At 48.6% G+C, this 14,746-nt stretch overlaps 1 protein-coding gene across 4 annotated transcripts in view; it reads right to left on the minus strand.

Annotated features, from left to right (window-relative positions):
* Nucleotides 1-791: 791 nt before the first annotated feature.
* The window catches only part of TM9SF4 (transmembrane 9 superfamily protein member 4), a 50,567-nt gene continuing 36,612 nt past the window's right edge, over nucleotides 792-14,746 (minus strand). For 2 of the 4 annotated variants that reach the window (XM_008577162.1, XM_008577149.1), the window contains exons 11-18: nucleotides 14,104-14,185; nucleotides 13,932-14,007; nucleotides 10,532-10,615; nucleotides 8,700-8,875; nucleotides 8,121-8,184; nucleotides 6,830-6,949; nucleotides 5,893-5,982; nucleotides 792-2,764 (exon numbers count right to left, since the gene is read on the minus strand). In XM_008577162.1, the coding sequence (XP_008575384.1) occupies nucleotides 2,615-2,764; nucleotides 5,893-5,982; nucleotides 6,830-6,949; nucleotides 8,121-8,184; nucleotides 8,700-8,875; nucleotides 10,532-10,615; nucleotides 13,932-14,007; nucleotides 14,104-14,185 (842 nt within the window). In that variant the 3' untranslated portion in view covers nucleotides 792-2,614. Of the gene's footprint in view, nucleotides 2,765-5,892; nucleotides 5,983-6,829; nucleotides 6,950-8,120; nucleotides 8,185-8,699; nucleotides 8,876-10,531; nucleotides 10,616-13,931; nucleotides 14,029-14,103; nucleotides 14,186-14,746 lie in introns of all 4 variants that reach the window. The other 2 variants (XM_008577143.1, XM_008577156.1) reach the window with 1 other exon arrangement.

A 14,746-nucleotide genomic window follows, 5' to 3' on the forward strand; every position in this document is an offset into this window, starting at 1 on the left:
CTGAAATTCACAGTACCCAGTATCCTCAGGGAACGTGGCCTGTAGTGGTACTCTATGCCCCTGGATACAGTGATCAGTGCAAGCTGTGCAAACGGCAATCCAAGCTAGGCCAATCGGAGACCTTTTCTGGGATTTATCTGTATTGAATAAACATATATTGAATATATTGAAATAAGGAGGGAGATGCCTTTGTCGTCCTCTGGGCATGCCAAACTGGATAATGTAAACCTAGAGTAATCTGTACCTGCTCTCCCTGCCTCCCCCATGGGGAAGATGACAGTTGACAATGTGACAAATGAGGCCAGAGAGAAGCATAGTGGAGAAAGGAGAAGAGTACTAAGGCCATCTTTTGAACCCCTGGATCCAGCCAGACCTGAACGAAACCAACACTGTCCTTGATGAGTTTCCTTTGGGACTTAATTAAGCAAGTTAGACCTACATTTCTGTTGCTTGTAATTGAAGGAGTCCTACGTGACAGAGAGGGTGAAGTGAGTTGGCAATAAAATACTGGAGCGGGAATCCAAAACCAGGTCTCACTGCCACCAAAGCTCACACTCGATTGCCATTTCCTGCTTGTGGGATCAGAAGGGCAAATGCTTGCAATTTGGTAAGGATGGGCTGAGCAGACAGGAGAGACTATGGACTTGTTCCAAGCAGGAAACAGCAGTGACCTGAGCCCTAGAAAGCCTGACAGGAGACTGAGCTTCGAAGGAAACCACTCAACTCAACCAATTTGGGGAAGCTATCTCACCTCAGACCTCCAACACTTACATGAGATTTGAGACATAAACAACAGGACAATGGCATATTTATTTACAATGACCAAAAAAGGCATACAGGCATTTTTTTTTTAAATTAAAAATAATGATGATGATGATTTAAAAAGTCAGAAAAATCGACGATGTTTGAACCCTTTATCAGGAGTCCATTTCCCCACTCTCCCCAAAAAGAGAATCTCTTAGGGGGAAAAAAAAATCCAATATTTGAATAAACCAAAGACTCCAATATCATTCTGTACTGCTTGGGTTTCCTTTTCTCCAATCTGATTCTTGGTGGATGCCACTTGTCGCTGCAAAGTCACCATTAGGCAAGATTGAGAAATTCACTGGTTTCACTGGGCTGGTAGGGCTGCCAGGAGAATCTAGGGTGGGGGGTGGGGGTTCCTAGCTTACCCAGCATCCTGAGCTGTGTTTTGTGGTGGGAGTACCAACAGGGCTGAAGTAAGGGTGAGTGGCTGTTACTTGAACCTTAATCCCAGGGTGGATTTGGTCTCTTGCAACTTAAGAGCAAGTGTTTGTGACATGCATGGGGTGGGAAGGGGTTGAGAAGAGTGGGGGTTTGCAGAGGAGCCAGGCCAGCCATGTGAGCCCCTTCTCTCTAACTTGCAAAGACTGGGCTTCTTGCTTATTCCTGGGAATTGGGGAAGGAACAACATAACTTACCTTCCATCTTCCTTCTCACAAGCAGTTTTCTGCAGGTCTCAAACAGAAGGCAAGAACTCAGGCGGGACATGGAGGGGAGGGGTCTGGCTAAAAGAACTGAGTATGAACACTGAAGCTAGGGGACATCAGGGAGAGAATGCCTCTGCCCAGTCACCCAAACAAGGGGATCTGAGGTCTCTGAGCCTCTGTGTTCTGCCCGGGAAGTGGGAGGAGAGGGTGTGCCAGCAGCACACTTTGGAAAGAGCAGAAACCCCCTAAGGAAAGGGCTGGGGAGCAATCCAGAGGGGTGAGGACCCTAGCAGCCTTAGCCATTCGTTCCCAGACATAGACACACGGATGCTTGGCTCTGGAAATATGTGGCCCCAAGTCCAGGTTTTCTTGGCACAAAAACAGGTCACTGCAAGTCTCTTCTCCTACTTCTCATCTGTTGGTCCAGCAAACTCTGGCTGCTCTGAATGGGGGTGATTTCCGCTGTCCTGGGGAACCTGGCCCCCAGTACTTCCACGGGATTTCCTTGTAGCAACCAAGACTTGGGCTTGCTCCTGGTGAGAGGATGACCCAGAGGCCTGGCTGAAAGCCCTGCTTTGGGCAGCCTTGGGAGGAGAGAAGAGGGAGGGCGAGGGGCGGGCAGTGGTTGGTTGGCACTGAGGGTGCTGTCCAGGCTGGAGCTGTGCTTTGATGTGGCATCAGTGGTGAGGGCGGGCAGAGAGCGCCTTGGAATCCTCACTGAAGCCTTGGTGTTTCCTCTTCCAGTTAATCATGGGGTGGCCAACAGCCCTGAAGAACTGAGGTGAAGACAGTGACCAAAACCCAGTATCTTGATGGATTTACCACCCTGGATCCATTTGTTAAAAAAAACTAAGGGGAAAAAAAAACCCAACCCAAAATAAACCTGAATAAACAGGTAAGAGAGTTCCTGCTGGAGGGAACTTTAACACTGAAGAAAAAACAACCTACAAAAAACTCATCCCCACAGAACTGGAATAAGATGAAGAAAAATGCAAGATTTATCTACAGGCCCTCCCGCCCCCTATGCAGCCCAGGATCCAGGAACACTGTGCCAGGAATTACATTCCAAACGAGCAGGAGGGGTTTTATTTCACGTGCCTGCAGTTCTCTTTGCAGGGTGGCTTCCTGTCCAAGGACGAGTGGCCTGGCCATAGGCCACCCCATCAGTCTATCTTCACAGCAGCATAGATCTTGCGGACAAACATGTAGGCTGCGTAGAAGCCAATGGTGCCTGTGAGCAGCCAGAAGGACAGGACCATAAGGGCTGTATAGCCAAAGTAGAGGAGAGACGGGATGAACTCGACGATGTCCAGCTGAGGCAGCAAGCAAGGAGAGAAGAGAGGTGTGGACACTTAGTGGCAGTCTGCCATGACACACTAAGGCCCACACCCTCCCACTGACCGTCTGGTGAAATGGAGGTCTGGCAAGGGGAAGAGGCTTGCTGCAGGTGAGCAGCAGGGGCAGGCAGCCTCACAGCCATGGCTAGCCTTCCCCTTTACCAGGGCCTGTGTACAGGATGCTCATGACCTCGGGCTGGGGCCACAATGCTGGAGGCAGGAATGCCCACAGCTTTGCCACTACTTCCTGGTCCTACAGTCCCCAGAGCAGTACAGCAACACTCCTGGATGGCTGCAGCAGCAGTCAGGGAGGGGGGCGGGAGGCAGAGAGACAGGGGTGTCCAAGGCTCCTAGCTTAAGAGAGCCACCATTGGCCTGCCTCAGCTTACGTTTCTTTCCTCCTGAGAATGCTTGTCACTTTTGTTAACATCGCATGATGATTTTTATCTTGAAGCATTTTAGACTCCTCTAACTGGGGTAGTTTGGAGGCCTGGGAAGAGATGCTAAGGATCTGTGTTGTTGTGGTGTTTGCTGAAACAAATGCAGTTGATCTGGAACTTTGGCATCAAGTTATGCCCAGTGTACCAGGGCCTGAGTGGGACCTGTTACAGGACTCATGGGCAGACATGTGGTCACAAAATGCCAGAGGCCCAGAAAAAAACAGTAAAGAAAAAAAGAGAGTAAAAATACAGGTCACTGTTTGAGACCCTCTCCTAAGCCTAAGGGGTGAAGGCCACCTTTTCAGGCTCAACACATGCCCCCCTCCACACTGCCCCGTCTCTCCTTATAAGGATCCTTGTGGCTAGAGATGGAATGCGGGGAGAGGGGAGGGGCAGGGCAGTGGTAAAACAGTGGTGAAAACAGGAAAGGGAGGAGGTAAAAAGGCAGAGCTAGAAAGGCCCTTACAGCTCAGGCAGGTCAAGGTCCTCTTTTTATAGACAAGGCACTGGGGCCAGAGGTTTTTAGAGCCCTGGAGAAGAGGAAGATTGGGACAGAAGGAAGGACAGGAGGCTGTGGTGTGATCTCTAATTTTTGTTTGTCCAGCACTGTTTCCTGTCTTCCCTCTTCCAGGCGTTTTGAGGAACATACTACTTTGTGGTCCTGTTGGGGCCATCAATCCTAGTATAAAACCTAAGCTCGTCAATCAGAATATGCTATCCCATTGGACCTGGTAAACAGTGAGCAATGGGCATGTAACCTGGGCAGGACCAGTGAGAGTCATCCCTGGGACTGATATCCAATGGTACAGAAAAGACATTCTTTCAGCTCTAGGGCTGCAAAACCGAAAAGAGGAGACTAGGGCTGCCTCTGGTCAACTTTTTACTTTGTGGAAAGATCCTGCCTGCAGATTGAAGATATCTTTTGAGACCCTGGATCTAACCATGCCCAAATTTCTTAAATTTTCTAGTTATATCAGCAGCCAATAAATTCTTTTTGCTTAAGCTAGTCTGAACTGGGTTTTGGTTATTTGCAACACACAAGACGTTCTGATTGATAAGGGCTATAAATTAGATTTTTTTTTTGGAAGATCTCAAGAATAAGATGAAGGTCTGAAGATGGAAGTCATAGGGAGGAAGATTGCATATGAATCAAGGAAGACCTTGATAATGACAGGAGCTGTCCAGAAAGAGAATGGGAGTATCAGGAGGGAGGGTCTTTTCTGTCACTGGATGTGCTAGAGCAGGGGTCAGCAAACTTTCTTAAAAGGCCAGATTATAAATACCTTAGGTTTTGCAGGCCATATGGTCTCTGTTGCAACTACTTAACTCTGCCATGGTAGTGTGAAAACAGCCATGGTTGATATGTAAATGAATGAGCAACGTTGTGTTCCAATAAAATTTTATTCACAGAAATAGGCCTGTTGGCCCATGGGCTGCCGTTTGCTGACCTCTCAGCTAGATGATCATCTGTTAGGATTATTGAAGAGGGGCACTGTCACCAGACTGGAAGCAGGGGTAGAGCACTGTACTTAAATGATCCTTAAAGTCCTTTCTAACCTGATATTTTTGGGAAAGGGCATTCTGAACATCAACCAACTGACCTACAACTTCCTTTTGCAAATACACCCCGGTTGTAAGCAGAGGACTGCTTGCTCTGGGGCTTTGGAGACCTAAAGTACACCAGGTGATATCAAGTCTTCAGTGTTAGTCTTGCAGGTGAGGGACCCACTAGAGTTCCCCCAAACTTCTCTCACTGCCCCACCTGGTTTACATGTCATGCATGAATCTATCAAAACTGTTGTGGTGATCTGTTTGTATCCTTACTTGTGCACTCTTTGGGGACAATGAGCTCTGTGAGTTTGCCCTGGTCAGGTAAGCCAGGCTCCCTTTTATTATTAGCCCACACTTTACCTATGGGGACTCACACAGCAAGGAGGCCCCCGAGATGTGGGCAAAGCCCTTGCCCATCCTCTCTTTACTCTGCAGGACCAAACAGTCCTTGAGTGAAGAAGAGAAGGAAGCTGTCAGAGACAGGATGCCCGAGGTCCTAAATTAGGTTCTAAAGGCTATTTCAGCATTTTCTGCTTTTATCTTTATTAACTCCTTTCTTTTATTCTTTCATGCTATTGTTCTTTTCTCTAGTTTCTCGAGGTGAATACTGTGTTATCAGTTTCTCTCATTTCCTATTAAAAGCACTGCAGGTGGCAGATTGCCTTTAAGTGCTGCTTTGGCTGCACCACAGGTTTTTTTTTTTTTTTTTTTAAAGATGACCGGTAAGGGGATCTTAACCCTTGACTTGGTGTTGTCAGCACCACGCTCACCCAGTGAGCTAACCGGCCATCCCTATACGGGATCCGAACCCGTGGCCTTGGTGTTATCAGCACTGCACTCTCCCGAGTGAGCCACAGGCCAGCCCCACACCACAGGTTTTACACAATAACTCTGTCATTTCTCCTAAAGGCTTTCGTCTACCAAACATACAGACCATAAAGTCTTTCTTAAAAAGGTGCATGTTCTAGAGTAGAAACAATTCTAGATGACTCTGATCCTCCCCATTCTTGGTGGAAAAGTAAGATTCAGACACTTGGGTTTTTCTCCCAGCATCCTCCTCCCGACGATCCTATCCTAAGAGGAATAAGGGGATCCCCTCAAGAAGGGCAGTACCTTGTTAACAAAATAAAAGATGGCATAGACCAGGACGTAGAATGCAGATCCCCCAGAGACTAAGAAATTCCTCCACCACCAGCGGTAATCCTGAGGAGGAAACAGAGAAAGGGTCAGCGCTGTCTCTGGCCAGAACCTCTTCCTGCCAAATCTCATGACTGCCTAAGGGGCTAAAGACTAGGTAAGAGCAGTAACATCTGGGGTTACAGAAATGTTTTATAGCTTGACTGTGACGGTGGTTACACAACGGCATGCATTTCTAAAAACTACAGAATTGTACACTAAAAAGGGTGAACTTTACTGTTTATAAATTATCCCTCAATTTTTAAAAACAATAATGAAAAAGAAAAGTAATAACAATGAACATTTCTTGAACAAATGCTAACCATGTGCCAGGCACCATATAGGAACCAGCTCACTGACTGCTGTAGCAGCCCTCCAAGTTAGGTCCTACTACTATCCCTGTCACACTGAGCAAAACGGGAGGCACAGAGGTCAAGCCACCTGTTCAGGGTCCAGAGCGGCTACCGGAACAGCCAAGATTCTGGCCCAGGCTGTTTATCCCACAGCCCTTGATCTACCTACTCTGCCAATAATGAGTCCCCAGAGGGAGGACAGGTCACCCAATCTGCATCGGCCTATTAGAGAGACTGCTACTGGAGTGGCCTTGGTAGTGACAAATCTACTGTCCTTTCATCAAGCTGTGGTGACTTCCCCACACAACTGTTCTGTGAGGTGGCATCATTAACCCCAGTGTAGAGCTGAATAAACGGAGGCCTGGAGGGGCAAAGTGATGGACTGGATTGAGACCTCGTGGCCAGAAGAGGGGGAACCAAATGGGACACCCAAACCCAGCCTCTTCATACAGCCTCACTGACCTGTTAAGTGCTGGCTCCAGCTCCCTCCAACCCCCACCTCCTGGCCCCATTCCTCTCACCTCTGCGCACAGCTGGAAGTACACCATGACGATGCTGATTTGTGAACAGGACACCACCAGGATGATGAAAACGAGGAACAGGAAGCCAAAGAGGTAATAGAACTGATTCTCCCAGATTGCCTGTGGGCACACCACAGCGGGCCTTCAGCTGGCCTACCTCCACCCAGCTGCCCCATCCCCCTGGCATTCTACCTGCCACCAGGGCAGGAATGGAGACACCACCCTGACTCCATCAGGGCCTGTGGGCCTGGCATGTGGTTCTGACTGGCCTCTCCTCCCTAGAGCAGGGAGTGAGCCAGGCTGTTCTTAGGGAGGGGCTGGGGTGAGGTTGACCCTGCTCTGGATGGGCTCCAGCCTGAATTGGCAGCTTGTGAAAAATAATTCCCATACCAATCAAACTTCACAGCAGCCACCACCAGTTAGGGGCAGCTTACTACGTGCCAGACACTGTGCTACATGCTTTATACACATCTCCACCTGTGAGCATGAAAGCTTCGCCTCTTTTATAGCTGAGAAAGTCAAGGATCAGAGAGGCTGGTGACTGGCCCAGGATCACACAGACAGAATAGAGGGGGCCTCCCTGAGATAGGCACGTGGGCCACAGGGCAGCCAACCCATCCTCTGACCCTTTTCCTACGCAGGCCTGGGTGGGTGAGATGGTCTCAGCAGGGATGGGCTGGACTGCTAATCTGGAATAGCAAATGCTTGTCCAGCATTAACTTGGCGCAAGGCACCAGCTGTGCTGGGCATCAAGCTAGGTCAGCCAGACTTCCATGGCTCTGAAGAGCCCTCCTGCCATCTTTCATCTTGGCAATGCTGGGCAGGAGTAATCATCACCACAACAATAGCATTTCCTGATTGCTAAGCACCTTTTACAGACATCGTCTCATTCCAGCCTCACAAAGATCCTGACAATTAGGGATAATTCCCCTGACTTTTCTGGGAGTTTTGAGTAACGTACACAGGTAGGTGTGTAGGGACCCAGAAATCAAAGCAGATGCAGCAATGCTACTGATCACGGTGGTGAGCAATTGCAGTATTACTGGCGCAGCTTCCATCTACTGAGCCCTTTCCACACACTAGACCCTGCACGTATGGCAGATCTTATTTCACTTTCAAAGCTGCCCTGAGAGGCTGGACTGTTACCAGACTGCAGGGTGAAGAATGGTGCTGCAAGAGGTTAAGTGGCCTGAAAAGCAGTAAGAGGCAGGGCACCCAAGTGCAGGGGAAAGACCAGGGTAGCATGGGTGAAGGCCATGTGTGTGGAGGGGTGGAGAGCAGCAGTACTCACACTGAAGATGAAGAAAAGCTCAATGAACATGGCGCCGAAGGGCAGGATCCCAGCCATGAGGATGCTGCAGCAGAACAGGAGGGTTAACACTGCGAGGAGATCCAGGCCATCAGGAACCCCAAGCTCCCACCATGCCAACACAGAGTACCTGCATGGGTGTGGTGATTCTGATTCTTCCCACATGCTTTTGTACCATTATAATCTCTTGAGAGGTAGGCTGGGTGGGCATCATTCTTCCCATTTTACAGATGGGAAACTGAGGTACAAGGAGGTGGGGTCACTCGCCTGAGGTCCAAATGATGCTCTTAACCTGTCTCACCACACCCTTCCCTTTCCCCCTTCCCTGGCCTGGTTCCTATGTGGATACCAAGTCCGGCTACAAACTGGTCCTCTTTATCTTAGAGTGAAGCTAAGCTTCCACAAAGTCTACTAGAGCTGACTGGAGCCGCAGGAACACTGGTCACCGCACCCTTAGGGGGAGGGTACCCTCTCCCATATCCCCCTAAGGAGATAGCCAGGAAAATACTGGCCTCTCCCACTCCAGAAGCTCTCTGCTCTTGCCCTGCTGGAAGGACTCACCCCACAAATCGGTTCATGTACCACCGCTGTTCAGGGATCTGCCTGGGGATCTGGTTGGTGCGTACAGGGTTGTCATACGGCTGCTTTCGGAAGCCGAAGTAGTAGCCCAGGTAGACGAGGGGCAGGGAGATCCCGAACCACATGCACAGCAGAGCCACCATGGTGGGAAAGGGCACCTGTGGACACAATGTCATGAAGCCCCTACAAGGCCCTGATGCCCTGGATGGGGGCTGTGTACGGGGGAAGAGGACCTTCTAGGCTCCAGGGAAGGAGAGGCCACATGCACAGCAGGGCCACTGTGGTGGGGAAGGTCCTGCAGACACCCCACCCTCCCCTAGTCACAATCTCTGGGGACTGACCCCAGCCCCAGAGGAAAAGCAGAGTGCAGATGGGGGCCATTTGGTCTCCCAGTGAAGAAGGAACTTTGGCATCCCCCAGGAGCTTGTCATTAGGGAGGAAGTGGGGGAAGAACAGGGAAGGGACAGAGAATATGAAGGGGAGAGGAAGAGGCCAGAATGAAAGGAAATTACCTGTGAGACATTAAGTGAAGAAAAAAATGGAAAAGCAAAACTGCACTAGATGTTCCCATTTTGTTAAAATAAAACACCACAATACACCATTAAGTGAAAAAGGTAGGTTATTAAATCATATGCACAGAAGGTCTTCATTTTAACAAAAATGCAAGTATTTATATGTATATGTGTCTGGATAGGCCTATACCAAAAAGTTAACAGTACTTTTCAGATGGGATATTGGGGATCAGAATTGATTTTTCATTTTCTTCTTTATCCTCTTCTGTACAGTTATTAAGTTTTTATAATCATGCAAAAAGTAAAAAAAGAATACACATAAAGCGCTTAACACAGTACTAATTACAAAGTAAGCACCATGTGTTTGCTATTATCTGATAAATTCCATGTAAATATATCTATAAAAATATAAAAAGACTGAAAAAAACATATTCAAGATCTACATAGTATTTATCTTTTGGTGGTTAAATTATGGGTTATTTTTAATTTCTTCTTTAACGTCTCTGTACTTTCCAAAATTTCTACAACGAGTGTTTATAGCTGGGAGGAAAATGTTGAAAGAGGAGGAACACAGGTATTAAAAAAAGAGGAAGTGAGAGGAAGAGCATGACTTTCTTTTCTGAGGGTGGCTTCCTAAGCTGCTGGGGAAGAACCCAGTCCTCCTGTTGCCTAGATTCAAGCCTCATCCAAGGATCTTTAATGGGCACCTGCAGGTAGACAGCAGGCAGCTCGGCCTGCTAAGGCTGGAGTGGCAAATGCCAGCCTCACCTCTACTGCAGCACTGCTAATTGATCAAGACCCCATCTCTGCCACCCCCAACTGAAGTCAAAATTCTACTTGATGAGTCCCCGGGAGCTGCAGGCAACACAATGAAGTGGGGCTGGTGGGATCCCCACTCTAAGGCTAGGACAACCTCCTCCTCATTCTGCCCTCTTTGCCTCCACCTGCAGGGGCTGGTGCTGAGGGACAGGGATGCTGAGGACAGCCCTATTTTGGGATACTGACCTAATATACTCACACCAGGCACCTCTATTTGGTTGAGACAAAGGGAAACCCCCCAGTTGGCCCTTGGACTGTGGAAACCTCCCTTTAGAGAAGTGAGCTTTGGTCAGCTGTATAAAAGTGTCCACAAGAAGGCCAGGGTCAGGACACGAACAGATGATGGGCAGGGCTGGGAACAGAACTTGGGGGACTCAGAAAAGGGAAGAGAACAGCAGGAAGTGACCTTCAGGAGTGGGGCTGAGCACAGCTGGCCCTCCCTTGCTGGGCAGGGGCTAAGAGGAGAGGGAAAAGGGCACTTACCGCTCCTGATGAGTGCTTTCCCCAGATGAAGCAATTCAACACGAAACAGATGCCAAAAACCACACCAGGGTACAGTGTTGCTGTCTGTGAGCAAGAGGGGCCAGGTTGGGGAGCTGCATCCAGAGAGCTCCCAACTGTCCCAGTGGGGCTCCCAGACCTAAAGTTTTCAACCTCTCCTTGTCCTTCAGATTCAGCTCAAGTATCAGTCCTTCCAGCGAGCATTTCCTGATCCCCAGATAGGTAGGCCTAGATCCTGGGAACAGCCCCTTCCTTCCTCTCATCCCGGTTTGTAATTACAGATTTTTGCTATCTGATCCCTATCCCCAACAGACTATGAGCTCCTTGGGTGAAGTATGTCCCTCTTGTTCTCTGATGTACTCCCATCACTTGGAACACAGTAGTTACTCAATAAATATTTGCTGAACAACTGAACAAATAAAACTTACAAAACATGTCTAGACCCCAACTCAAACTACCTAGAATGATGGTTAAGCTTGAATTGAGTCTTAAGGATGGGCAGATGATGGGCTCTACATACATATCTCACCTAATCCTCACTACAGGTCTGGAAGGGAAGGAATAACATTATCCCTTTTAAAGATGAGGACACTGAGGACACTCCCTGTTAAATAACCCCTTCCCACAACTTCACATAGTCTCTTACAGGTGGAGCAGAGGTTCAAAGCCAGGCGGTTTGACTCCAGAGCCCATGCTCTTGACCTGCTGCAGTGTGTTCTATTCAGTCAGAATCTCCTGGGCTGGAGTTCAGGCACAGGAAGCTGAAGCCCGGGCTTACAACAGAGCCTCGTTGTTGACATGCTGTGGCCACAAGGCAGAGACTGCTCTGCCTGAGCATTCAGGAAGGTAACTGACTACAATGACCAAGGCCCTCCACAATTTGGTGCTCAACCTCTGCTGCCAGTTTCATCTTTGGCCCATCACCCCCTACACCTGACAACCTGCTCCTGCATGTTCCTGTCCATGGGCCTTTACACAAGTCAATACCTCAGGGTATACAATTCCTGAGTGCTAATGCTGTATTAAGGACCTAACATGCACAGTTTCTTTCCATCCATACAATAACCCTAGATGGTAGATGCAACTATCCCCATTGGACAGATGGGGAAACTGAGGCTCAGAGGACTGTTCAAGGTTATTAACAAAGAAAGAACAGAGCCAGGACTGGGATCTAGGTGAACCTGAGGTCCCTGTGTTAGCTGCTTCCTTCCATCTGAAATCCTCCTCTTCAAGGCCCAGCTCAAATGTCACTTCTCCCTTCCTTTGTGTTACTGCACAGGCCAGGGTCAGAATCTTGCAGGGAGACCATAGAGGGCCAGGACAGTCCAAGTGAGAGGTAAAGATGCCTGAACCTGGGCCAGGGCCTTGGAGATGGAGAGATGAGAGGGAATTCACGGAACATTAGGCCAGAAAACCCTTGACACTTGATGTCTGAGAAGAGGCAAGGCCCCAGGGTGGGGGTAGAGGAAAGAAAGCTACCCAAGTTTCTGGTTTGGTGGCCTGGGTGAATGATGGGGCCACCAGATGCAAGGGGTGGTTTTGGGGAAAAGAGACTGGGTTAGGTGCAGGACCTGTCGACAGAGATCCTGGAGGGTATTGAGTGGGAGACCTCACTAGGAAAGAACCTCACCAGGGGAGTGGAGTGGTGGGTTTTACTACTGTCTAGATTCCTGGCTCTTGGCACACAGTGGCCTGAGGAAAATGCTTGAATCATCAAGAATTCAGGAAGCTTTCTTTGATCCTTCCAGAATGATCACCATCACAGCTCTTCTTTACTCAGGGTTCACTACGTGCCAGAGGCATGGCAGACAGAGCTGACAGCCTGAGCTCCCCTTGAGCTTTTGACAGCTGTGAGAATGGTTTCGGAATGATAGGAATAGAGGCTTGTTTGAGTTTAGGCACCAAAAGGTTTTCCTGTTCCTCTAAGGACTCACTTGCTCTGGGAGAAGGGGCTCAGGGCAACCCCTAGACCTCCTACTGTTTCTTTTGTTTTTGTTTTTTGGCAGCTGGCCAGTACAGGGATGGAACCCTGGACCTTGGTGTTATCAGCACCATGCTCCAGCCAACTGAGCTAACCGGCCAGCCCCCTTCTCTGGTTTCTATGATTTTTTTCTGCTTCCAAGATCTCTCCTTACCTCCACTAAAAAAAAGAAAAAATCCTGTGTGATACAGTAGGAAGTGCACGTAAAGCATTTCTGCTGTATCCCCAAGTACGAGGGCTTCCCCGAGGAACAGCACTTGGTAGTTGTTTGAGTTGTGAACTGAACTATCTGCCTTTTTTATGCAACACTATTTCTTACTTGAAATAAGGATGACAGACGAATATGGTTGGTTATTTGGACTTGAGTGTTTTGCAGGTATTTTCTTGTTGCCAAAGATGGAAGTTTCAGCTTTCAAACGAAAATTAAAATTTCAGGGGCCAAGCCCGTGGCGCACTCGGGAGAGTGCGGCGTTGGGAGCGCAGTGGCGCTGGGAGCACAGCAGCGCTCCTGCCGCGGGTTCGGATCCTATATAGGGATGACCGGTGCGCTCACAGCGCTCACTGGCTGAGTGCGGTGCAGCCGGTCTCAAAAAGGACAAAAAAAAAAAGAAAATTAAAATTTTGGACAACTCATACCTGTCATTGTAATCTGAATAACTTCCAATACTTAGGAACTATTCTGATGAGATCAGCGGTGATGCTACAAAATCATGCATGGGTAGAGTGTCTATTTAAAGTGCAAGATAGACCAATGTATTTAATGCAACAAAGTAAATTTATTGATATGATTTCAGATTTCACATTGTAACTAACATCTAAGAAACTATCTTATTGAATTTTGGTGTGGTATCAAAGAAAAATATCCACAATTATCTAAAAGGCTATTAAAAAAATACTCTTGCCCTTTTCCAACTTAAAAAAAAATCTCTCCTCAGCACCAGGACAGAAGCTGTCCTCACTGACGATGAATGAAGGCACCAAAGTCTGGAAGACAGGTTGACGGTAACTTGGGCTGCCCTTTTCTGCTCTGGCAGGCAACTCTCTACTCTGTGGGGCAGAGTATTTTCCCAGCAACCCTGCTGACCTAAATCCTATTGCTCTGAATCCCCTATTTCTTCTTTTGCTTGAGCCATTGGATAATGTGGGCTAAAAAATCACCTAAATTCAAACCCTGCATTTTACAGATGGGACAACTGAGGCCCTAACAGGTCCTGCTGCAAGGCTGTGAGTCAGAGCCCGGTATCCCCGGTCCCTGGGCCCGTGCTCTTCCTGCTATATCATACTTCTGCTCAGCCTCTGGCGTAATCCCCACCAGGGCCTTCTCTGCTCCTCCTGAGGAGCCCAGGAAACAGTTTCTCAGCCCCCACCCCCAGACACTGGAAGGAGGTTTAGGACACTTACACAGAAGGCTCCTTTCTTCCACCGATGGCCTTTTAGAGTGCGATATAGACGGCCGGCAGAAAATCCACCAAACACCCTGTGGAAAAATGGCAGGGATCTACACTAAGGGGACCTGTTAGCTGGAGTGGAGGCTTGTGCCAGCCCCCAGGAGAGCCCACTGAGACACACCTACCCCATGAACATGAAGAGGAAGCAGGCTGTGGTCATGAGAGCTCCCCGGCTGGAAGGAGACAGCATCCCAAGCATGGCCACAACTGTGGAGGGGGAAGAAGGGGCAGAGAAAGTCGGAGTGGCTGATGGCCAGCCCCCAGCCCCCACCTCAGGCAGGCTGACAGTACTCTGGGCAGATAGGGCTAAATGAGGCTCCCTTCTCCTTTGGTCTTCTTGACAGGATCATTCCTCCCCTACTACAGGAGAAGCCTGGGTTTTAGTTGTGGTTCACAGGAGTGCAGTAGCTGCTGGGCCTGGGTTGGCCGAAGCTTAATGGCAGCTTCCAGTCCACGGAGCACTTACAATGAGCCAGGCAATGAGCTTGAGAGCATTATGAGTGCCAGCTCACTGAATTCATCTTACTAATGCTGCGGGGTGGAGATTAGTTTCCCCATTTCTTAGACAAGGAAACTGAGGCTCACAGAGGTTAAGTGGCCTGGCCAAGGATACAAAGCTTCAAGGCATGAGACTGAGTGAGATACAAATTTAGGCACGCTGACGCCAGAGCTGTTTATAACTATTACAAGAGTATTTCAAAAAGTTCATGGAGAAATAGAAATAAAAGAGAATATGAATCTTTCCACAAACTTTTTGAAGATCCCCTA

Source organism: Galeopterus variegatus, unplaced genomic scaffold (genome assembly GCF_000696425.1).
Source record: "Galeopterus variegatus unplaced genomic scaffold, G_variegatus-3.0.2 Scaffold65, whole genome shotgun sequence".
NCBI classification, from domain to species: Eukaryota; Metazoa; Chordata; class Mammalia; order Dermoptera; family Cynocephalidae; genus Galeopterus; species Galeopterus variegatus.